Source organism: Budorcas taxicolor, chromosome 9 (genome assembly GCF_023091745.1).
Source record: "Budorcas taxicolor isolate Tak-1 chromosome 9, Takin1.1, whole genome shotgun sequence".
NCBI classification, from domain to species: Eukaryota; Metazoa; Chordata; class Mammalia; order Artiodactyla; family Bovidae; genus Budorcas; species Budorcas taxicolor.
Window position 1 is genome coordinate 11,475,308 of NC_068918.1, and position 25,716 is coordinate 11,501,023.

Here is a 25,716-nt window from a genome sequence, read left to right on the forward strand (position 1 = left end):
GAGCCATGATGACCCTTTTGAGTTGTCCCTAGTTGAGCTGAAATGATCAGTCCTTTATACTCACACTGATCAATTATTGGATAGTGGCCACCAAGCATGACCTTGAATTTGGAGGTTCGGTGTGGTTGAGGCAGTCTCTGAAGGGGTGACAGCTGGTGTTGGTTTGCTGAGAGCACCCTTAGGAACCAGAGCAACAATCTCTTCACACGGGGGAGCTGGGCTGCATGCCTCAGAATGCCCCTCCAGGTAGTACACCATGACTACTACCTTGATGGTGGGAGTGCTAAGTCAACTCTTCCGTTTTCTAGTTATGGATCATGAGTAGCCGAATTTAGGATGCTAATCAATGGCAGATTAGTTATGGCTAAGTACATGGTTTATATTTCCCCTATAAGTTTCCACTTGTGTGTATTAGTTGTTCAGTTGTGTCCAATTCTTTGCAACCCCCTGAACTGTGGCTCTCTAGGCTGCTCTGTCCATGGAATTCTCTGATCAACAGTTGGAGTGGGTTACCATTCCATTCTGCAGGGAATCTTCCCAATCTGGGGATCAAACCCAGGTCTCCTGCATTGCAGGCAGAGTCTTTACCATCTGGGCTACCAGGGAAGCCTAAGCTTCCATAATATTCCTTACTCTAATAATAAGTTTTGGTTTACCAAGGACAGTCCCGTTTTCCTGGGACTACTCAGGTTAAGACTGTTGATCAATTAACATCTGTTAATTATCTTTGGTATCCTAGCATTCCCAGACATATTTTCCATTTGGATGATAACTTGTATACTCATCTTGCTTAGTATGTTTAGAAAATTTTATTTGCATATTTATCCTCTAAATGTCTCTCTGGCCTATTTATCTAATGAATGCAACATTCTGTTCTTTTCTTTCTCTTATTTTAAAGAGGCAGAAGTGATCTGGATTAACTTTGTATTTTTACTTTGTTTGACCCACAAACAAATGCCTTTCATCTTGATTAAATTCTTCATCAGCAAACTTTAAACTGTGAAATCACAGCATATTCCAAAAAGTGTGTGACTGAAATTTCTTGTCATTAGGTGCTGAGTTGTGTCCAGCTCTTTTGCAACTCCATGGACTATAGCCTGCCATTTTCCTTTGTCCATGGGATTTCCCAGGCAAGAATACTGGATTGGGTTGCCATTTCCTTCTCCAGGGGACCTTCCTGACCCAGGGATTGAACTTGAGTCTCCTGCATTGGCAAGCGGATTCTTTACCACTGAGCCACCAAGAAGTCTATTGTGATTAAAATGACTGAAATATGCTTCCTGTGTCTCCCTATCCCTTGCCCCATTAAAATTGTATTGAATATGTATAATGACATTGATTTCCTGTGGTTTATTTTGTATCTGAGTCACAAATGTTTATGTCCTTATTTATCTTTCTATCCAAGGAATCTTGGACTTGAGCTATTTCTCTGAGGAAGTTGATCTTTTTTCTGGAAGGATAGTCTGACCTATTCAGATTTGTGTCCTGAGGAAATACTGGTTACTTAGAGAAAGGCAGTTTTACAGCTGCTTTTTCATAATTTTTTTTTTCAGTTTTTTAAAATTCTTGTTTGCTTAAATATCTTTTATAGACAAATTAAAATACTTATACGCATAGTTATGACATGGTAGACATACATATAAATGAAATGTATAAGTACTTTAGACAAAATTTAATACATATTAGATAAACGGATAACATGCTTACATTTGGTGTTAAGGTATATTTACATGAATATTGAAAAAAAATGTTTTCACAAAAACTGCTATAAAATGTTCACTTTTGTCTTATAATAAGTTAGATTTCCTACACTGATGTTTTATGAAAATTATGTAAAGATCTAATTTAGGCATTTACCTCATATGGTACCATTATTTGTAAATAAAGCATATTTTTGTCAATAGAAATGTACATTTAACTCTTAATCATGTAACAGTTTATCAAGACCATGCCACATTTATTAAACAAACATGCATGCCACATTAAAACTTAATTCATGTACTTTTGTGCACAGTGTTTAGTTTTGATATGGCACTCTATCTTTGTGAAAAATATATTTAAGATTTGGTACAGAGTCAATAAATTGTATTGGCACTAATCAGAACAAATATGATTTAAATTTTCCATGGCATAGAAAATACTCTATCATAATCTATCTCTTCCCTTTATAGCTTATGGACCAATGGCAGTTTTCTATTTTGGTCAGAATAGACAGTGGATATTCACAAATTAAAAGCCCTAGCTAGGTGTTTTGCCTACACTCTAGCTGGAAATGTATCAGCTGTAGTTTTTCTGGCAGTTAAACTTTTCCTTCTGTATTGTGGCCAACAAATGTCTAAATAAGGGCTTTATCAGCAATAATGCATATCATAAGTGTCTTTTCTTTGGGAGGCAGAGAGGTCGGAAGGAAATGCGGGTCTCTTTATAAACTGTAAATACAAGAGGTAAGGAGAGAAAATGCCAACTGAAGCAGAAGCAGGGGATGTTCTTGTAAAGCTGGTGAGAGAGCAAACCATGAAGTAGCAAAAAAATAAGGACAGGAACCTGGGTCTCCATCAAGGTGGAGAAGACGGCCATGGGCTTAAGGAGAATCTGCCATTCGAAAGAAACAGTATCCAGAGCATTCTTCATACAGCAGTCTTGTCTCAGCAAACTACTATTGCTTTCCAGGAAAAGTTGTAAACTTCCACATCAATGTCTAAATTAAGACTGAAGAAATTGAGCTAACTAGCAACTTTTTTTTTTTTTGGTCTGAATTCATTCATAAACACAGTGAAAGGAGAAAGGGGATAACATTAAGTTTTCCTCCAAACCAGGGAAGTCACACTCTGAGTAGATATTTCAGAGTTGTGCTAAAAAAATGTCTCAGTTCTTTTTCACAGTTTTTCCAAGATAAATGTGAAGTGCTATATTTTGAGAGACTGGTTGACAAAATCACCTTTCCAAAAGCCTTGATAAATTAATCTTTGTATTTATTACTAGAGGAAAAGGAAGTTGATCTTAGGTTTAGTTTTTATACATATATGCTTTATTCTAAAAAAAATAGAGCAATGAATAATATATTATTATTTTCTTTCTGATAACCTTTAAGAGCCTTTACAAAAAACATCAGACGAGTGAAATAAAATCGGCAAACTTTTGTTTTAAAGTTTGTTAAGGTGCACATAGACATAACGATTACGAACCGTAGAGTACTGAGTTTTCGAGAGTGAAATCATACCAGAACCTTGGTAAGGTTTCGCTGACATCATAGGAGACTAAGTGTTCGGGAAGGTCACTGACGGTGCCCTGCAAGGCACACGTGTGGGACCAAGGTGAAGGGTACATCGCTCAGAAGCTCAGCCATTAGTGAGCTGTTCTCCAGGATCTGGCCTCCCTTATTTTCCATTTCAGGCCCTGCCACAGTCACACGGGATGAGTGTTTCTTTGCCAGTTTACATTGTTAATTCCTTGCAGAGATGAATGATGACAAAAATTCAAAACCAGTTCCCTCATTCATCTGCGGGTTTATCCCCCTGAGCTGTGAATGACCAGGCTCCTCCAAAGGCTGGTTGTCTTCTGCATCTGAAGTGTTGCCTCTTGCTGCCATTCTTTGTTTATGTGCTCTATCTCCTAAAAGGACAGATCCTTCTGCTTCTATCTCTGGTACCGACGGCTTTTTAGATTCAGGAGGCTTTCTGAGGAAGTGAAACACTGCTGCCGCTGCTGTTACCCGATGCTTGTGCCTCAGTCCGCCTTGCTTCCGGGATTCAGCTTTTTCAGAAAACTTTATTGGAAAATATTTAATTTTTACCCTGGGTAGATTTAATAGCTTACAGGACCACTTATTCACAAGGAAAGCTAATTTAGAACTAGCTATGGGTTCTGAAGATACTGAGGTCTGCAGTTTTTTTAACCTACCAGGAGGTAACTGGTTGTCACCTTAAACCACGACTACTTCTTTTTCCTAATTGTTGTTTCTTTGCACTCTTCTCACTGTTTCTGGCCTTTGCTTGTGGCAGAGATGTCATAGGGAACTGGGTTCACTGCTGGACTCGATTTGCTCATTTGTGATTCTTTGGACAGAGAAGTCAGCCGCTGTTGTTTTGATGTTTGGCGTCATTTAGTGGATGATAACTTCAACAGAGAGTATGCTGCCAGGGATGTCCAACTTCTTAATCACATTCTCTTTACAAAAAAAAAAAAAGTTAGAAAGTGGTGGTATGACTTTATACTTAATCTTTAACAAATGAGAAGTTGAAGTCGTTTATTTAAATGGTCAACCATCTACACTAATGCATTCTTCACATTTTCATTGACTCAGGGGATCATGGAGTTACACAAAGATATTAGCCTAAAACTTAAGCAAAGGTAGCAAAATATAAGAAAATGGTATGCTGTATGAATATCTTTTCTCACTTTTTAATTTTTAAAATTTATTTTTTAGTGTGTTGGAAGTATAGTTGATTTAGTATTTTGAAGTATAGTTGATTTACAATGTTGCATTAGTTTCTGGTGTACTGCAAAGTGATTTAGTTATATGTATATATATATATATTCTTTTTCATATTCTTTTCCATTATGGTTTATCATAGGATATTGAATATAGTTCCCTGTGCCATACAGTAGGACCGTGTTTTATCCATCCTATATATAATAGGTTGCATCTGTTAATCCCAAACTCCCAATCCATTCCTACCCGCTCCCCAGCCCACGCCCCCCAACCCTGGGAACAAATCTATTTTCTATGTCTGTGAGTCTGTTTCTGTTTCATAGATAAGTTCATTTGTGTTGCATTTGATTCTACATATAGGTGATATCATATGGTATTTGTCTTTCTCTTTCTGACTTCCCTCGCTTAGTATGATAACCTCTAGTTCCATCCATGTTGCTGCAAGTGAATATCTTCTATTCCTGTTACTGTGTTATCAGTAACCATAAGTTTACCTGAAATGTTAATCTTACTCAGTTATCTTAAGTTCAGTAAGAAGTAATTCAGATATTACTTACTCTTTTCTGACTCAGTCCAAGGCTGTTGGGCATTGAAAAACTTTCAGAGTAGGCATACTTTTTTCCTTCATGTGAACTCACAGCCACTAATCACCTAAGTAAACATTAACTGAGTTTGTTTGCAGTAGTTTGTATCTGTCCCTCTTACAACTGTTGCAGGAAGGGGGAACCCCTTCCAGGGCCCGAGACTGGGCTCTTGTCTAACACTCGAAATGAATTGCCTGAGGAGACACGAGACACACGTGCTGACAAAGCAAGAGATTTTACTGGGAAAGGGCACTCAGGTGGAGAGCAGTAGGGTAAGGGAACCCAGGAGAACAGCTCTGCCATGTGGCTTGCAGTCTCAGATTTTATGGTGATGGCATTAGTTTCCGGGTTGTCTTTAGGTAATCATTCTGACTCAGAGTCCTTCCTGGTGGTGCATGCCTTGTTCAGCTAAGATGGATGCCAGAGAGAAGGATTCTGAGAGGTTGTCAGACATGTGGTGTCTCCTTTTTACCTTTCCTGAACTCTTCTGGTTCCCTGTTCCTTACCAGGACCTCCTGTCATAAAACAACTCATGCTAATGGTTACTATGGTGCCTGGCCAGGGTGGGCGGTTTCAGTCAGTATGCTTCCCCTAACACAGTGATCTTGGAGCCTCAGAAATAGATTTGTCCTTATAGCCTTTAGCTGCCATAGGAACTGCAGCTTATTTTAGGTTTTGTTTATCACTTGGTTGAATATGTTAAATTATCATGTGTTTCAGGACTATCCAATTTTTGTACCACCTGACCTAAAGTGACCATGTGGTCTCTGTGAGATTATGTAATCACATCCTTAATGCAGATATATAATCACTACTTAAATGTACTGAATTCTAGAAGTTTGGTTCCAAATAGCAAAAAGTTGAGTTTGGTTATTTCAGAAAGTAAAGACACAGTCATATAGATTTGATTGCCTTTTTTTTTTTTTTGGATGTGAACTGTTTTTAAAGTCTTCATTGAATTTGTTACAATATTGTTTCTATCTCATGTTTTGGTGTTTTGGCCTCAGAGCGTGTGGGATCTTCGTTCTCTGATCAGGGATTGAACCCATATCCTCTGCATTGAAAGGTGAAGTCTTAATCACTGGACTATCAGGGAAGTCCCTAGAGTTGAATTCTAAATCCAAAGAAGCCTAGCTCTTATTATCTAATTTAGTCTCTCAAAATAAACATTTATTGAATGTTTGCAATAAATAATTCAATAATGTATTGAATAGCAAGTGCTAATGCTGTCCTTCCTTGGTGCCTGCTGACTCCAGGCCAGTCCTCTCTGTTACTAGTGTGGCTCACCGCCAGCCTCACCAGCACTCCTGTCAGTATCCACCTGGATGCTCTCTTACTTTTTTATCCTTTGCTCTAGGGATCTTGTGTTCCATCCCACCTTGGCTTTTCACTCTTATGGTCCTGCCCCAGACTGTCATTCCTAGTCCCTCCATCCTCTCAGTATGAAACCTTCTCAACTCTGACCTCCACCTCGAACCTCCCCAGCTCACTGCCTCTCATGCCTCCACCCTAACAATCCTTTGACTGTCTTGATCCTTGAAATTCATGAATCCTGCCACCCTATCACTGACTCTCACTCCCCTGATGACCTTTCTTCTCTTTATACCCACTTTAAATTCCATGCCACGATTTGCTTGGCAAAATTCAATGCTGGTTAAATCCATCATTGTCTGTATCCTCAATCCTGAGCTGAATATTGTTGGAGCAAAACATATCATCTTGTCAAGTGAACTCACTTTCAGATCAATACTGGTGACCTTCAGGGCCCACCCAGGCTACATGTTCCCGTATGACTATTTCATATGCTCTTTTCTCAGCACTGCCTCCCCAGAATTCCCTAGTGGCCCAGTGGTTAGGATTCCACACGTCCATCCTGGGGGCACAGGTTTGATCCATGGTCTGGGAACTAAGATCCTGCATGCCACAGTGTGACCAAAAAAAAAAATACACTGCCTCCCCCATCCTTGTGTGTGTGTGTGTGTGAGTTGCTCAGTTGTGTCTTTGAGACCCCATGGACTGTAGCCCACCAGGCTCCCCCATCCTTCTCTTAGCAAATAGTCTCATTCACATTTTACTAAGACAGATGGAGAGAACAGAGAACTTCGGCAGACTCTCCACTGCATCTCCCTGTGTTCCAGCATCAGTGCCCACACGTGCCTTCTCTCTGAATGAACATAAGGGTTCCTATCACTCTCCACACCGGACCCCCTCTTCCTCTGTCACCGTCTCAAGCACATGGTTCCGCTCGCTCATCCTTGTCTCCATTTCATTAGTTTTCTCAGTCATCAGTTTCCACCCCCCACCCCAACTCATCATTTCTACCAGCCTGCAAATATCCTTCTGTTTCTTCCATATTAAAATAACCCCTCTACTGATTCCATATTCTTCTTCAGCTAGTTGTTGCTGCTTTTCTCTTCTTTCCTTTACAGCAAATTTCTCCAAGTGAAATTGTTATTTCCTTGTCTGCAATTTCTATTCTCCCATCCCTCTTGAATTAGGCCTTTGTTTTTTCCCTTCCTCTCACCTGGCAGACACTGTTATATCCAGGTCACCAGTTAGAAAGTGGTCAGCCCTCATCTCACTTTTCTTTTTTCTTAATTAATCTATTTTTTACTGAAGGGTAATTGCTTTACAGAATTTTGCTGTTTTCTGTCAGACTTCAACCTGAATCAGCCGTATGTATACATGCATCCCCTCTCTTTTGAACCTCCCTCCCATCCCCTTCCCCATCCCAACTTCTAGGTTGATAGAGAGTCCCTGTTTGAGCTTCCTGAGCCTTACAGCAAGTTCCTGTTGGCTGTCTGTTTTACTTTCCAGTAGACAGCACGTGGCTAAGGTCGCTGTAGTCTCTTAGGATCACGTCGTCTGACTTGTAGGCCAGCACGCTCTGCTAGTTTGCCTCCAAATTCTGGCTGTTTTGTCCTTTCCAAGGTTGCTAATTATTTTTCACATCTTGTCTTTTAAAAATGAATGAATGAATTGGCTTTGTCGGCTTTCAGTTGAGGCACTTGGGACCTTTCTTGCGTCATGCAGGATCTTTCATTGCGGCACGTGAAATCCAGTTGTGATGCTTGGACTTTCTAGTTGTGGCGTGTGGACTCTAGTTGTTGTGCGTGGACTCTCTAGTTGTGGCGCGTGGACTCTCTAGTTGTGACGTGTGGACTCCCTAGTTGTGGCGCGTGGACTGTGGTTGTGGGCTGTGGACTCCATAGTTGTGGGCCGTGGACTCTCTAGTTGTGGCCCGTGGACTCTCTAGTTGTGGGCCGTGGACTCTCTAGTTGTGGGCCGTGGACACTCTAGTTGTGGCATGTGGACACTCTAGTTGTGGCACGGCCTCTCTAGTTGTGGCGTGTGGCCTCTCTAGTTGTGGTGCGTGGCCTCTCTAGTTGTGGTGCGTGGAATCTCTAGTTGTGACGTGTGGACTCCCTAGTTGTGGTGCGTGGACTCTCTAGTTGGGCCGCATGGACTCTCTAGTTGTGGCGCGTGGACTGTGGTTGTGGGCTGTGGACTCCATAGTTGTGGGCTGTGGACTCTCTAGTTGTGGTGCGTGGACTCCCTGGTTTTGGCGCGTGGACTCTAATTGTGGCCCGTGGACTCTCAGGTTGTGGCCCGTGGAGTCACTAGTTGTGGCCCGTGGACTCTCTAATTGTGGCGCGTTGACTCTCTAGTTTAGGCGCGTGGACTCCCTGGTTATGGCGCGTGGACTCCCTGGTTGTGGTCCGTGGACTCTAGTTGTGGTCCGTGGACTCTCTAGTTGTGGCGCGTTGACTCTCTAGTTTAGGCGCGTGGACTCCCTGGTTATGGCGCGTGGACTCTCTCGTTGTGGTGCGTGGACTCCCTGGTTATGGCGCGTGGACTCCCTGGTTATGGCGCGTGGACTCCCTGGTTGTGGTACGTGGACTCTAGTTGTGGCGCGTGGACTCTCTAGTCATGGCGCGTGGACTCTCTAGTTGTGGCCCGTCGATTCTCTAGTTGTGGCGCGTGGACTCTAGTTGTGGCACGTGGACTCTCTAGTTGTTAGGCGTGGCCTCTCTAGTTGTGCCGCGTGGACTCTCCGGTTGTGGCGCGTGGACTCTCTAGTCATGGCGCGTGGACTCTCTAGTTGTGGCCTGTGGCCTCTCTAGTTGTTGCACGTGGACTCCAGTTGTGGCCCGTGGACTCTCAGGTTGTGGCCCGTAGACTCCAGTTGTGGCCCGTGGACTCTCTAGTTGTGGCCCGTGGACTCCAGTTGTGGCCCGTGGACTCTCAGGTTGTGGCCCGTGGACTCTAGTTGTGGCCGGTGGACTCTCTAGTTGTGGCGCGTGGACTCTAGTTGTGGCCTGTGTACTCCCTAGTTGTGGTCCGTGGACTCTCTAGTTGTAGCCCGTGGACTCTCTAGTTGTGGCCCGTGGACTCTCTAGTTGTGGCACGTCGACTCCCTGGTTATGGCACGTGGACTCCCTGGTTATGGCACGTGGACTCCCTAGTTGTGGCGCGTGGACTCTAGTTGTGAGCCGTGGACTCTCTAGTTGTTATGCATGTCCTCTCTAGTTGTGGAGCGTGGACTCTGTAGTTGTGGCGTGTGGACTCTCCAGTTGTGGCGCGTGGACTCTGTAGTTGTGGCACGTGGACTCCAGTTGTGGCCTGTGGACTCTCTAGTTGTGGCGCGTGGACTCTAGTTGTGACACGTGGACTCTCTATTTGTCGCCCGTGGACTCTCCAGTTGTGGCGCGTGGACTCTCTAGTTGTGGCCCGTGTACTCCCTAGTCGTGGCGCGTGGCCTGTCTAGTCGTGGCCCGTGGACTCTCCAGTTGTGGCGCCTGGACTCTCTAGTTGTGGCCCATGTACTCCCTAGTTGTGGTCCGTGGACTCTCTAGTTGTGACCCGTGGACTCTCTAGTTGTGGCGCGTGGCCTGTCTAGTCGTGGCCCGTGGACTCTCCAGTTGTGGCGCCTGGACTCTCTAGTTGTGGCCCATGTACTCCCTAGTTGTGGTCCGTGGACTCTCTAGTTGTGACCCGTGGACTCTCTAGTTGTGGCGCGTGGACTCTCTAGTTGTGGCGCGTGGACTCTAGCTGTGGCCCGTGGACACTCTAGTTGTGGCCCATGTACTCCCTAGTTGTGGTCCGTGGACTCACTAGTTGTGACCCGTGGACTCTCCAGTTGTGGCGCCTGGACTCTCTAGTTGTGGCCCATGTACTCCCTAGTTGTGGTCCGTGGACTCTCTAGTTGTGACCCGTGGACTCTCTAGTTGTGGTGCGTGGACTCTCTAGTTGTGGCGCGTGGACTCTAGCTGTGGCCCGTGGACACTCTAGTTGTGGCCCATGTACTCCCTAGTTGTGGTCCGTGGACTCTCTAGTTGTGACCCGTGGACTCTCTAGTTGTGGCGCCTGGACTCTCTAGTTGTGGCCCATGTACTCCCTAGTTGTGGTCCGTGGACTCTCTAGTTTTGGCCCGTGGACTCGCTAGTTGTGTCCCCTGGACTCTTAGTTGTGGCGCGTGGACACTCTAGTTGTGGCCCGTGGACTCCCTAGTCATGGTGCGTGGCCTGTCTAGTCGTGGCCCATGGACTCTCCAGTTGTGGCGCCTGGACTCTCTAGTTGTGGCCCATGTACTCCCTAGTCGTGGTGCGTGGCCTGTCTAGTCGTGGCCCGTGGACTCTCCAGTTGTGGCGCCTGGACTCTCTAGTTGTGGCCCATGTACTCCCTAGTTGTGGTCCGTGGACTCTCTAGTTGTGACCCGTGGACTCTCTAGTTGTGGCGCGTGGACTCTCTAGTTGTGGCACGTGGACTCTAGTTGTGGTCCGTGGACACTCTAGTTGTGGCCCACGTACTCCCTAGTTGTGGTCCGTGGGCTCTCTAGTTGTGATCCGTGGACTCTCCAGTTGTGGCGCCTGGACTCTCTAGTTGTGGCCCATGTACTCCCTAGTTGTGGTCCGTGGACTCTCTAGTTGTGACCCGTGGACTCTCTAGTTGTGGCGTGTGGACTCTCTAGTTGTGGCGCGTGGACTCTAGCTGTGGCCCGTGGACACTCTAGTTGTGGCTCATGTACTCCCTAGTTGTGGTCCGTGGACTCTCTAGTTTTGGCCCGTGGACTCGCTAGTTGTGTCCCCTGGACTCTTAGTTGTGGCGCCTGGACACTCTAGTTGTGGCCCGTGGACTCCCTAGTCGTGGTGCGTGGCCTGTCTAGTCGTGGCCCGTGGACTCTCCAGTTGTGGCACCTGGACTCTCTAGTTGTGGCCCATGTACTCCCTAGTCGTGGCGTGTGGCCTGTCTAGTTGTGGGCCGTGGACTCTCTAGTTGTGGTGTGTGGACTCCCTGGTTTTGGCGCGTGGACTCTAATTGTGGCCTGTGGACTCTCAGGTTGTGGCCCGTGGACTCTCTAATTGTGGCGCGTTGACTCTCTAGTTTAGGCGCGTGGACTCCCTGGTTATGGCGCGTGGACTCCCTGGTTGTGGTACGTGGACTCTAGTTGTGGCACGTGGACTCTCTAGTTGTTAGGCGTGGCCTCTCTAGTTGTGTTGCGTGGACTCTCTGGTTGTGGTGCTGGGACTCTCTAGTCATGGCGCGTGGACTCGCTAGTTGTGGCGCCTGGACTCTCTAGTTGTGGCCCGTCGATTCTCTAGTTGTGTTGCGTGGACTCTCTGGTTGTGGCGCGTGGACTCTCTAGTCATGGCGCGTGGATTCTCTAGTTGTGGCGCCTGGACTCTCTAGTTGTGGCCCGTGGACTTCCTAGTTGTGGCCCGTGGACTCTCTAGTTGTGGCCCGTGGACTCTCAGGTTGTGGCCCATGGACTCTAGTTGTGGCCGGTGGACTCTCTAGTTGTGGCGCGTGGACTCTAGTTGTGGCCTGTGTACTCCCTAGTTGTGGTCCGTGGACTCTCTTGTTGTGGCGCGTGGACTCTCTAGTTGTGGCGCAGCCCGTGGACTCCCTAGTTGTGGCGCGTGGACTCCCTAGTTGTGGCGCGTGGACTCTCTCGTTGTGGCGCGTGGACTCTCTTGTTGTGGCGCGTGGACTCTCTCGTTGTGGTGCGTGGACTCCCTAGTTGTAGCCCGTGGACTCTCTAGTTGTAGCCCGTGGACTCTCTAGTTGTGGCCCATGGACTCTCTAGTTGTGGCCCATGGACTCTCTAGTTGTGGCACGTCGACTCCCTGGTTGTGGCACGTGGACTCCCTAGTTGTGGCGCGTGGACTCTAGTTGTGAGCCGTGGACTCTCTAGTTGTTATGCATGTCCTCTCTAGTTGTGGAGCGTGGACTCTGTAGTTGTGGCGTGTGGACTCTCCAGTTGTGGCGCGTGGACTCTGTAGTTGTGGCACGTGGACTCCAGTTGTGGCCTGTGGACTCTCTAGTTGTGGCGCGTGGACTCTAGTTGTGACACGTGGACTCTCTAGTTGTGGTCCGTGGACTCTCTAGTTGTGACCCGTGGACTCTCTAGTTGTGGAGCGTGGACTCTCTAGTTGTGGCGCGTGGACTCTAGTTGTGGCCCGTGGACACTCTAGTTGTGGCCCACGTACTCCCTAGTTGTGGTCCGTGGACTCTCTAGTTGTGACCCGTGGACTCTCTAGTTGTGGCGCGTGGACTCTCTAGTTGGGGCGCGTGGACTCTAGTTGTGGCCCGTGGACACTCTAGTTGTGGCCCACGTACTCCCTAGTTGTGGTCCGTGGACTCTCTAGTTGTGACCCGTGGACTCTCTAGTTGTGGCGCGTGGACTCTCTAGTTGGGGCGCGTGGGCTCTCTAGTTGTGGCCTGTGGACTCTTTAGTTGTGGCCCGTGGACTCTTTAGTTGTGTCGCGTGGACTCGCTAGTTGTGGCGTGTTGACTCTTTAGTTGTGTTGCGTGGACTCTTTTTGTCGCCTGTGCACTCTCCAGTTGTGGCGTGTGGACTCTACCTGTGGCCCGTGGACTGTTTAGTTGTGACGCGTGGACTCTCTAGTTGTGGCGCGTGGACTCTCTATTTGTGGCCCATAGAGTCTCTAGTTTTGATGCTAGGACTCTCTATTTGTGGTGCGTGGACTCTCTAGGTGTGGCGCGTGGACTCTCTAGTTGTGGCCCGTGGAGTCTCTAGTTTTGATGCTTGGACTCTCTATTTGTAGTGCGTGGTCTCTGTAGTTGTGGTGCGTGGACTCTCTAGGTGTGGCGCTTGGACTTTAGTTGTGGTGCATGGAGTCTTTAGTTCGGTGCTCAGGTTTTCTAGTTCTCGGGCTTCATTACTGATGTACGTGGGCCTGTGAGATCTTAGCTTCCCAACCAGGGATCTAACCTGCGTCCCTGCATTACAAGGTGAATTCTTAGCCACTGGACCATCAGGGAAGTCCCACACCATGTCTTTTTTAGCACTGGGTATCTCCTCTCTATGTACGCATTTAAATATACTTGGGAATCTCATCAGTCCCATGGTTTTTAATCTTCATGCTGAAGACTTCCAACTCATACACCTAACAGTCCAAAGAACGGCTTTCCCTCTGTGTCTAAAGGCACAGCTCAGACGTAACATTTCCACAGTGGGACTTCTGATCTCTCACCTCCACCTGCTTCATAATTTTCCCTTCCTTGAGCAGTGGTAACTGTCCTCGGGCTGCCTGAGTCAAAAAGTCTCTGAATTGCCCTGCGCACTTCCCTGACTCTGCTTCATGTCTATTTCCTCAGTAAATCCTTCTGATGCTGTCTTTAGACTGTCTATCTGAATGCTCACACCTTTGCTGCTCTTCTATGTCATCATCTCTTGCGGGGGTGATTGCAGCCTCCTGTTATCAGTCTTGCCGGGTCCATATTTGCCTATTTACAGGCTGGTCACCAAGGACCAGCCAGAGGGCTCCTGCTGGAATGTGATTTGGAGGATGGGGTGACTTTGCTCCATGTCTTCCCGTCTTGCTCACATGCTTACTGACTCATTCTCACAGGCAAAGTCAGAATGTTTACCGTGACCACCCCCCCAACCCTACAAGGCCCTATCTGACCTCTCCCACCTCCCCAGCCCATCCCCTTCACTCTTCCACTCCATGTCTTCCCACAATTTCTCTTACTCCACACCAGGCCCTCTGGACTCGATAACTGGCCTCTAATATGCTGAGCATGTTCATACCCCAGGACGTTTGCACTCACCAATCCCTCTGTCCGGAACACTTATGCCCTGGGACGTATGCACGGTATATTTCCTCACCTTCTTCAGCTCTTCCTTTAAATGTCATCAGGCAGTGGTGCCTCCCTGATCTTCCTGGCTACGACCACTGGAGTCCCACGTCCCCTCCCCTAAATGCTCCCTGCTTTACTGTTCTCTCTAGCTCTTGTCATGCTCTCATGCACCATGTATTTTATTTATCTATTTTGATTAATTAAGTTTATTTATCTCTGCCTGTGCTGGGTCTTTGTTGCTGCACACAGGCTCTCTCATTGCCATGAGTCGTGGGCTACTTTCTAGTTGCGGTGCAGGGCGTCTCATCGCGGTGGCTTTTCTTGTGGAGCACAGGCTCTAAAACACACAGGCTGAGTAGTTGTGGTGCATGAGCTTAGCTGCCCCCGGCATGTGGAATCTTCCTGGCTCGGGAATTGAACCGTGTCCCTTGCATTGGCAGGTGGATTCTTAACCACCAGATCACGATGGAAGTCCTTTGTCATTTATTTGGCTTTTATTGTCTGTTTTCCCTGACTAGTAAGTTCCATAAGGATAGGACTTTTTTTTTTTTTTTTTTTGGTTTTGTTTGCTGCTGTGTCCTCTGTATCAAGAATAGAGTCTAGACAATATTAGGTACTTTATAAACATTTGAACAAGTGTATGAATTGTTTTAATCTTTTCAGTATTGTGAGCGATTTGTTGCAGATAATGGCTTAGGAAGTGTAGTAATTTGTGGTGATAGTACTTAAACCCAGAACAGGCTTGACTGAGAGTGCAATCCCTGTATGCAGTAATTCACCCACTGAAATATGGCGTGTAAGAAGTTACCAGTACTGTGCATTTTATTTATGCTCTTACCCTCCATCATGACATCTTTGAGAGATAATAGAAGCAGATTTTTAAAAAATTTATGTTTTTCTTTTCTTTTCAAAACAGATTTTTAATATTTAGTTCTTGTTGAAGCAGTTTCTGGAGATCATAGGAAGTCATTGGAGAGAGTTATTAAACAGTTTCCTCAAACCATTTTGAAGTAAGAGCTGTAGGAAACTCCACTTTTGCCTTCTAGCAGTAAAAAGGGCTATACTAACTGAGATGAAAAATATCTGAATCTGGGTGCTTAAAGCAGCAGAGAATAGGTAGGAGCCCTGTTCATCTGGTGATGGTGCTTCCAGTATTTCAGGGTTCAGGATTCTGCCCTTGGCAGCTGGAATCTGTGTTCATTTTCAGTTAGTGAAGCCTAGCTCTTCAGCAGTTATCAAGCTACTTGCAGTCAGATGGAGAACTGATGAAGGATGGAGGTCACGATCTTAGTAGATAGTCCCAGGTCCCAATGAGTATGAATCATGCTGCAAGTTTCTGCAGCTGCCTTGAGAGTGTTTCCCAACACTTCCCCTCTGTGTGGGTCACTGTCAAAGGAATGACTGAACTGAAAGTGAGTCCTGTGCACCGAGAAGAATGGGTATCCTTGGGTTATGGACATGAAACATGAATCCTGATCAGTCACCAGACTTTTGGTCCCCTGGCTAGATTGTTGGCTAGGCCATTGCTTATGTCTGGCTAGCTCTCTGAAATGAGAATTTTTCATGAAATCCTGATACTGGCCAAGAGGTGGTGAAATTTCAGGTGACAATTGAGTTGTATGATGCAGATAAGGTATCCTGCAGATTAATAGTAATCAGAGCTCCCAATGTAGGGGGCCAGGGCTCAATCCCCCCCCCGGTCATGGAACTAGATCCCATATACTGCAACTGAGAGCCTGCATGCTTAAATGAAGATCAAAGATCTTGTGTGCCGCAACTAAGACCTGGCACAGCCAAATAAATAAATAAATATTAAAAAAAGATAGTACTGAGTCTGTGTGTCTTCGTCTTAGCTGTCTCAAGTCATTTAGCCTGGGCAGGTCTCCCAGGGGAGCCCGTCCCGCCCGTGCTTCCTTTCCTTCAAGAGTCAAGTCTCCTTCTGTTCAGGCCTGCTTTTTTGTTCTCCCATGCCTTTAAGTAGTTGTTGGTTATATTCTCTCCATGTTTGAATCATTTGATGTGGGAGTGTTTGAGTGAAGAAAGCTATTCTGCCATGACTGAGATTGGAATTTTAATAAGTATTAAGTGAAAGTGAATGTGAGGTTGCTCAGTCGTGTCCGACTCTTTGCGACCTCATGGGCTGTAGCCTACCATGCCCCTCCGTCCATGGGATTTTCCAGGCAAGAGTAGTGGGTTTCCATTTCCTTCTTCAATAAGTACTAATGCATAGTTTTTGCAGTGCAAAATACTTTTTGGTTTCCATTATAATTTCTTCTCTGGGACATGGGATATTTAGCCATGTATTTAATGCTTTTTTTAGGCTTAAAATTTTTTTTGAGGTATTGTCCTCTGTCATCCCCTTCTCCTCTTGCCTTCAATCTTTCCCAGCATCAGGATCTTTTCTAATGAGTTGGCTCTTTGCATCAGGTGGCCCAAATTATTGGAACTTCAGCTTCATCATCAGTCCCTCCAATGAATATTCAGGATTGTTTTCCTTTAGGATTGACTGGTTTGATCTCCTTGCTGTCCAAGGGACTCTCAAGAGTCTTCTCCAACACCACAGTTCAAAGGCATCAATCACAGAAAACTAACCAAAGTGATCACATGGATCATAGCCTTATCTAACTCAATGAAACTATAAGCCATGCTTTGTAGGACCACCCAAGATGGTTGGGTCGTGGCAGAGAGTTCTGACAAAACATGGTTCACTGGAGAAGTGAAGTGAAGTCGCTCAGTCGTGTCCGACTCTTTGCGAACCTGTGGACTATAGCCTGCCAGGCTCCTCTGTCTATGGGATTCTCCAGGCAAGAATACTAGAGTGGGTTACCATTTCCTTCTCTAGGGTATCTTCCCGACCCAGGGATCGAACCTGGGTCTCCCGCACTGGAGGCAGACGCTTTAACCTCTGAGCCACCAGGGAAGTCAAGGGAATGGCATACCACTTCAGCATTCTTGCCTTTAGAATCCCATGAGCAGTATGAAAAGGCTGTACATTACATGACTTTTTTATTTTGTAACTGGAAGTTTGTAACCTTTGACCACCTTCACTCATTCTTAATAACCCTCATTCCTACTTCTGGCAACCACCAACCTATTCTCTGTGCTTATGAGCCTGGGTGCTTATGAGCCTGGGTTTTTGTTTTTGCTTCTTTTTTCCCCCTCCAGATTATACATATGAATAAAATCACACAGTGCTTTTCGTTCTCTGTCTGACGTATTTTACTTAGCAAAATACCCTCTAGGTCCATCCAAAGATGGTTGCAAACGGCGAGATTTCATTCTTTGTTATGGCTGAGTGATATTCCATTGTGTGTGTGTGTGTGTGTGTGTGTGTGTGTGTCTGTGTCTATCTATTTATCTATATGTGTTACATCTTCTTTATCCATTCATCAATCGATGGACCCTCAAGTTACTTCCATATCTTGGCTATTGTAAATATTATAGCAGTGAACATGAGGGGGCAGATGCATATATCTTTTAAAAAATTTGCTATTGGCTTCTAGCTTAATTCCACCTTGGTCTGAGATTATACTCTGTATGATTTTAATCTTTTGGATGTTGTTGATTGAATATATAGCTTGGTCTGTAGTCAATTGGTGTCTGTGTATTCTGTGTTTACTTGAAAAGAATTTATATTGTTAGCTCTTGGGTGCTCTATGTCAGTTATGTTTGTTAACCATGTTCAAATATTCAACAGTTTTTACCTTTAATAAGTATTAAGTGAAAGTGAATGTGAAGTTGCTCAGTCGTGTCCGACTCTTTGTGACCTCATGGGCTGTAGCCCACCATGCCCCTCCGTCCATGGGATTTTCTAGGCAAGAGTAGTGGTGCTTTTTCTTTTATTTGATGTGCTTTTTCTGTCAGTGAGACTTGTACATGAAAATCTCCCACTGTATTGGGAATTCTATCTAATTATCCTTTTAATTCTGTTAGTTTTTTCTATTTATTTGCAGTTTGTACTATTATATGGGACTTCCCAGGTGGCTCAGTAGTAAAGAATCTATCTGCCAAGCAGGAGATGAGGGTTTGATCCCTGGACTGGGAAGATCTCTTGGAGGAGGAAGTAGCATCCCACTCCAGTATTCCTGCCAGGAAGATCCCATGGACAGAGGAGCCTGGTGGGCTACAGTCCATGGGGTTGAAAAGAGTCAGGCATGACTCAGAGATTGAGCATGCATGTCACTTACCTGAGTATGAATTTAGAATTATGTCATCCTTATGAACTGGCTCCTTTGACAGTGTGGATTTTCCCTCTTTATCTCTGGTAGTACCTTTTCCCTTAAAGTCTAGTTTGTTTGCTTTTAATGTAGTGACATCAACTTCTTTTGGTTTAGGTTTTTCATTTTGTGTGTATATTTTTTTTCCTTTTTCTTACATTTACTTTATTTATTTTTTTAAGTAGCTGGGTTTTACTTTCTTTTCTCCTAGTGTGACAATCTTTCTCTTAATTTAGGACATTTAGGTTACTTAGTTAATATAATTACTATATTTACATTGAAACCAACCATTGTACTATTTCTTTACTGTCTCATTCACGTGTTGCTTGTTTCCTCTACCTCAGGGTTATTAACTCTGAATTTTCCGTTGTATCATGCTTCACATTACTCTCATTTGTCATATGAGGGTGACTTTCTTATCTTTTGTAGGTAAAGATAGAGTTTTTAATACCCCACTGTGTGAACAAGGAATCGTTGGGTTTGGAATTGGAATCGCAGTCACTGGTGCTACCGCCATAGCAGAAATTCAGTTTGCAGATTATATTTTCCCTGCTTTTGATCAGGTGAGAAAATTGGGTTTTGCCATAATGGAGCATTTCTAAGGCAAGTCTATGAAGTTTGGAACCTTTAACTCCAGTCTCCTGCCCTCTATCTTAGGAACTTTTTGTTACCTTTGAGCTATTTTGTTATGGGCATATATTTAAAGATTAGATAAAATGGCTTAAGAAAATGGATGGGAATAAAAGGACTCATCATGAGATATCTCTTCTCTCTTTTCCCTTCAGATTGTTAATGAAGCTGCCAAGTATCGCTACCGGTCTGGGGACCTTTTTAATTGTGGAAGCCTCACCATCCGGTCCCCTTGGGGCTGTGTCGGCCACGGGGCTCTCTATCATTCCCAGAGTCCTGAAGCTTTCTTTGCCCACTGCCCAGGAATCAAGGTATTCTCACTAATGTACTTTGCTTGCTCTCCATTTATGTTTCCATTTTGGTTCATTCTATTAGTATTAACTAATATGCTTATCTAGAGAAAAACAATTAGAATTTTTGGAATTTATGTGAATTTAATTGTTTTTAAGAAAGAGAGCTTTTATTTCTTTTAGATTAAGCACCCAGCCTAGGTTTATAGACTGTTCTTTTTGAAGTGACAATGGCTTGACCCTAATGTTAATTTCATACACGTCAAATAATAAGACCGTCTCTTTCCAAACTCTTTCTATTTTTTTTTTGCAATAAAAATCATATTTATTTATCAAAATAGCATATTTTACCAAGACATAAAAATGAAAATGACAAAGTAAGATATACATTCCTATCTATCTTTGGCACATTTCACAGATTTATTCAATAGAAAGGCCATGCTTGCAAATTCCATTTGAGCAGAAAGCTCTGTTTCTTTCTTCTGTGTTTTTAAAATATTTTTATTGCAGTATAGGTGGTTTACAGTGTTGTTAGTTCCAGGTGTACAGCTAAGTGACTTGGTTAGACATATACATATATCCACTCTTTTCTTTAGATTCTTTTCCCATATATAGAGCATTACAGAGAATTGAGTAGCGTTCCCTGTGCTATACAGCAGGTTCTTAATGGTTATCTATTTTCTTAAGAAAAGCTTTATTTTGTATTGGGGTACAGCCAGTTAACAATATTCTGATAGTCTCAGGTGAATGGCAAAGGGACTCAGCTCTACATATACATGCATCACTTCTGCCCCAAACTCCCCTCCCATCCATGCTGCCATATGACATTGAACAGAGTTCCATGTGCTATACAATAAGTTCTCGCTGGTTATCCATTAAAAACATAGCAGTGTGTAAAGCTCTGTTTCTTTCTAATGGAGCTTTCTCACTTAACAGTTGATTCTGGCGTAATTTTAATAAATCTACTGCTTAGACCATATTGACCTCATAGTCAGAGGAGTAAAACTTTTGCTTTCAGTCTCTTACTTTTTAAATACAGTAATGTAAGACTTTTTTACCTTGGTGTGTTTTCTAGTCCAGGGTAAGGTAATACTTCCTCAAGCAATTAATTTTGCAGCCTCTCTCTCTTTTATAGCCTTCCACAATAATTTTAGGTCTTTTGATTAAAATATATATATATATATATGCTTATTTTATGTCCCAATTTTTAATAATATTTTCTTTTTTATTTTCTGAAAAGCTTTCCAGTGAGTCATTATAGAAACTCATAGATATGTCTACCCAGGGCTTTATGCCTGTTTTTCAAAAACAGGAGTCATTTGTGGATGTGTGTGTATGTTTTACTACTTTTTCAACCAAATCAAAGTTGTAAAATTTTGTAGTTAAGTAATGGTTTGCATTACTTAGTATTAATTATTAAAATTAGTATTAATTTTTCAATATAAGCTGCAAGTGGTAGTTTGGGACAGGAACATTTCAGTCAACAGTTATTTTTGTGCTTGAGCTGAAGATCAATTCATGTTTAATGTCTGTATTTTTAAGACCTCGCTCCCCTCCACATTTTCTCCTTTATTTTATCCTAAATGAGAATACACATATAGTACAAAAGGCTAAAAATAAACATGAAGAAGGCAGATGAAGAAAAGCTAAAATAGGAACATAAGATGAAGACATGGTGTGTTACAATGAGCTGTTTATTTAGCAGTCTATTTTCAGAAAATAGTGAGATTTGTGCTATTTTATTTTTTAAATAAAAATCCTTCACTAAAACTGTATAAAAATGATTTTGAAAGTCAAATACAGTTTGCTTCAAGCAATCTTATTTGAGTCTTTGTGATAAATTCAGATATATTTTGATGATAACTCTTCCTATGTGACACTTAGGTGTATGCAGTTATTTAAAAATGATTAAACTGGACAACAGCTTGTGATTTGAACCAAAGTGATGTAGAAGTTGAGAACCTGATGAGTCAGAACTGGTGAAAATCTCTGATGTAGCAAGTGATGTAACCTTGGGCAAGTTACTTGGTTCCTGCTTACACCTCATTCTTTTAATTTCTAAGTTGGAGAAAATAATAATAACTACTTCATGGAATTGCTATGAACAGTAAGTGAATTAATCCACATAGTGAGTTTAGTCCAGTTAACACACTTGCTACCTGCTGCCTTTACTATCACTTTCCTCATTGTCAACCTCCTTTTCAAGAAAGTCCTGAGCCCTTTCTCCAGCTGGAAGTGTGCCGGATCCACACTTTCTTTTTGGTTTTGCAGTGAAGTGAAAAAAAGAAAAAAAGAAGTGAAAGTGTTAGTCCCTCAGCAGTGTCTGACTCTTCTGACCCCACGAACTGTACCCTACCAGGCTCCTTTGTCTGTGGAATTTTCCAGGCAAAAATACTGGAGTGGATTGCCATTCCCTTCTCCAGGGGATCTTCCTGACCCAGGGATTGAACCTGGGTCTCCTGCATTGCAGGCAGATTCTTTACTGTCTGATCCACCAGAAACTTTTGCAGTAACTACATGTAATATTACCTCGATCATAAAGTTCAGTGGATTATTTTTCCACTTAAGAAGTGAAGGCCAGATTTATCATGGGAAAAGAGATTTTATTTAGCATGTTAAATCTAGAGAAGAAACTTGCATACCTTTGAAAGCAGCAGTAGAATATTAGCAGAAAAGACTTTAGAGGTCAGTACAGGACGATATTGACAACTTTACTCATTTGCTTTGGTGAGTGTTCTTTGTGGTTTCCTTTTATTTTTTAATGTATGTGGAAGTTTAGCTCCTTGAAAAAATAACAGTATCTTAATTACCAGAATATGGTGGGCATGTGATAAATATTTATGAAACAAATGGAATTGTTTTGGACAATATGTAAATTTTATGATTAATAGTAATTAGTCTAAAAATACAAGATTTCTATATTAGTAACAATTGGTTATTTAAATTTTGACTCTTATAAATGAGTTTACTGGGAGACATTTTCACTAAAATTGTCTTTAAAAATAATCTGTTTTTGCAGGTGGTTGTACCCAGAAGCCCTTTCCAGGCCAAGGGACTTCTTTTATCATGCATAGAGGATAAAAATCCTTGTATATTTTTTGAACCTAAAATACTTTACAGGGCAGCAGGTAAAAGTTTTTTTATTTTATATTTATAAACATCTTTATGCATTTTTTTTTGGCATAGTTCAAAATTAAAATTTTTCTTTAATAAGCTTGATTTGTATTTCCATTTTGGAAAAAGATCTGATTTCTTCTATACTTAGTTTGTCCTCATCTATATATTTTAAGTTAACAAGGGGAAATTCTGTAGTTATTTAAATCTTAATTTTGGAAACAAAGAAGCAATATGAAGTGGTAGCAAGAATGTAGGGATTATGTTTGGCTACACAGTAGATGTTAAGTGGATGTAAGTTGAATAAAAAGGTGAATGAACTCATTGTACTAAATAATAAATGCCTTTTAGCCAAAGTGTGTTTATAGGTCTTCATCTAAATTAGGATTCCTTTGAGAGTGAAATTGTTGTTCACTCAGTCATGTCCGACTCTTTGTGACCCCATGGACTGCAGCATACCAGGCTTCCCTGTCCTTTACCATCTCCTGGAGCTTGCTCAAACTCATGTCCATTGAGTTGGTGATGCCATCCAGCCATCTCATCCTCTGCTGTCCCCTTCTTCTCCTGCCTTCAGTCTTTCCCAGCATCAAAGTCTTTTCCAATGAGTCAGTTCTTCACGTCAGGTGGCCAAAGTATTGGAGCTTCAGTTTTAGCCTCAGTCCTTCAAAATGAATATTCAGTGTTGATTTCCATTAGGATTGACTGGTTTGGTCTCCTTGCTGTCCAAGGGACTTCTAAAGAGTCTTCTCTAGCACCACAGTTCAAAAGAGAGTGAAGGGGCCACTATTAAGCTGTGACATAAGGTCTACACTGGGATGGGCGTCTGAGGCAGATGAAGTGTTTGGTCACCCTCCTTCTAGCTCATCATCTAGAATCATCATTCTGTAAACACTCATCCATGATAGCTACTTTTTCAGCCATAAAGGACATTTAATCATCAAACTGTTTATTCTGCCTAAAGTGTATCTTTATTTTGAATTTGAGAAACAGTTGCTTTGGCAAATCATTCTTTTCCATGAATAGTTAAACTGAGAAACATTTTGTTTTATGGTGATGTGAATTATGTACATTTCAATACATGTGAAAAGATATTAAGTGTTCAGTTGTATAGATTTGACAGTCTTATGTGTCTACATAACCACTCTGTAGAATAAGACTGAAAAATTTTCATGGCTCCAGGAAGCTCCTTCCTGCCTTCTCTCTGCCAATCCCTTCTCCTTACTTTCTAATTGCTTTTAGCACAGATTAGCTGCACACAGTTTTGAGGTTCATCTAAACAAATCAGTGCTGTATATATTCTTTTGTGTTTGCCTTCTTTAGCTCAGCAGGATAGTTTTGAGATTCATTCATAATGTTACTTGTATCAGGGGTTTATTCCTTATTACTGAGTAGCATTTCCACTGTGAATATTTCACAGTTTATCCTTTGTTGATGAACAAATGACCGTCATTGTTTTTAGTTTTTGTCTATTTTGTACAAGGCTGCTCTGGACATTCTTGCATAAGTGTTTTTGTGAACATGTTGTTTCTTTCTTTTTTAGAGGTGGTGGTGGGAAAATAAACATCTAGGAACAGAATTGGTGTGTCACAGAGTAGATGTAGGTTGAATATTCTAAGACTCTACTGAAGAGTTTTTCAGAGTGCTTTTGCCATTTTACATTTCTCTTGGAAATTTGTCAGATTTTCAGTTGCTCTTAAGCATACTTTAAATTGAATCTATATACTTTTTAAGAGCTCTACTATTATCTATCCCATTATGGAATGAAAAGTGACTAACAAAACAATTTGTAATCTTGGGTGAAGAGGAGAACATCAGTGTCATACAGAGTAGCTGTCTGATTTCTACTTACTTTGAATACTCTATGAGTATTGTATTTGTCAGGCCAACCAATTCAAGCTAATCAATTAATACAGGTTTTTTTTTTTTTTCCAGTATTTAATAATAGAGACTGAGTAAGAAACATTTGGAAAATATTCACTTTGCTACGGATTTTGAAATTGGGATTGGTGAGAAAAATGTTTAATGTTATAGGATTCCAGCTAAGAGAATGAGCTTGAGGAATTTGTTTTAGGTTTGGTGCTGGGAGCGATTATGAAAGAGCCAGATGAAGATTGGGGCTCGAAAGTTTTTCCGCAGTTTCCCTGTGATTGATTCTGTGCCATTTCAGGGGCTCGTTTCTGTTGCTGTGTTGTGGTTTGGTTTTTCTGGCCACTGCCCGTGACTTGCAGGGCCTCAGTTCCTTGATGAGGAGTTGAACCTGAACCCTTGGCAGTGATAGTGCTGAGACCTAACCACTGGACTGCCAGGGAATTCCTTCAGGGACTCTTAACTGAACCTTTTCTTGATCCCAATTCTGTGTGTTAGTTCCTCATCAGGGCTGACTCTTTGTGACCCCATGGACTTTAGCCCATGGGCTAAAATAATGTGGTTTGACTTGTCTGCCTCTAGGGATTTATTTCAGAGTATACTGATAAAAGTCTGAGAAAATGATACATTGGTACAAATGGTTCATCACAGCACCATCTATAAGAACAAGGACTGGAAACAACCTGTTTGCCCATACTAGGCGACTTGGGGTTGGTTGCGTAAATTAAACTGGCTCCGTTTGATGGATTATGCTTCACATCTCTGTATACTCTCTGTCAGTCAGGGTCTGGTCAGGCCTCACAAGAGTCCCACGGATAAAGTCCCTGAAAGAAGATAGAGTCTCTTTGAGGAGGAACAAGAATAGACAGTGACAGCCCCTTTGAGACTTCAGATATTAGAATATCATATAGAGAATACAAAAAAAGTAGGTTTTCTATTTTAAAAAGACACCTGAAAATAGAAGTAGTAGACAAGCAAATTTGAATGTCTAGAATGTCTAGAAAAGGGAAATAAAAGATGAAAGAAAAGAAAATGCCCTCTGATTTAACCAGAAATTACAAACAGATAAAGGAAAAATTAGTAAACTAAAAGATAAGGTAAAAAAAAATAAAATTACCAGAAGGTCGTCTAGAGAAGCAAAGAGAAGGAGAAGAGGAAAGATATTGAGTATGAAGGGAGAATGAGGAGGTCTGAATATGTCTAAAGAAGAGAGTTGAGTAAGATTCCTAATAAAGTTCATTAATAGAATTTTGCTGACAAAGAAATTCCCTGTCGTCTTTTTGCTGCTCTATACGATCGGAACTAGATGGATACAATAGGAAATATTTCAGGGGAGCCTCAGCTATTACTTATTTTGCCCTCCAGCAGTTATTTTCCCAAATATGGAGTCATGTTTTCTCTATGATTCTTGAAGCATTTAAAAGATACTAAGTCAGGAGTTCCTTAGGAAGCTAAAGTATTAAGCATCTTAAAAA

At 42.7% G+C, this 25,716-nt stretch overlaps 1 protein-coding gene across 1 annotated transcript in view; it reads left to right on the top strand.

Moving 5' to 3' along the window:
- The window catches only part of BCKDHB (branched chain keto acid dehydrogenase E1 subunit beta), a 268,268-nt gene that overhangs the window by 42,221 nt on the left and 200,331 nt on the right, over positions 1 to 25,716 (top strand). Inside the window, exons 4-6 of the mRNA XM_052645765.1 lie at positions 18,771 to 18,904; positions 19,127 to 19,282; positions 22,281 to 22,389. Of these exons, the coding sequence (XP_052501725.1) occupies positions 18,771 to 18,904; positions 19,127 to 19,282; positions 22,281 to 22,389 (399 nt within the window). The remainder of the gene's footprint in view (positions 1 to 18,770; positions 18,905 to 19,126; positions 19,283 to 22,280; positions 22,390 to 25,716) is intronic.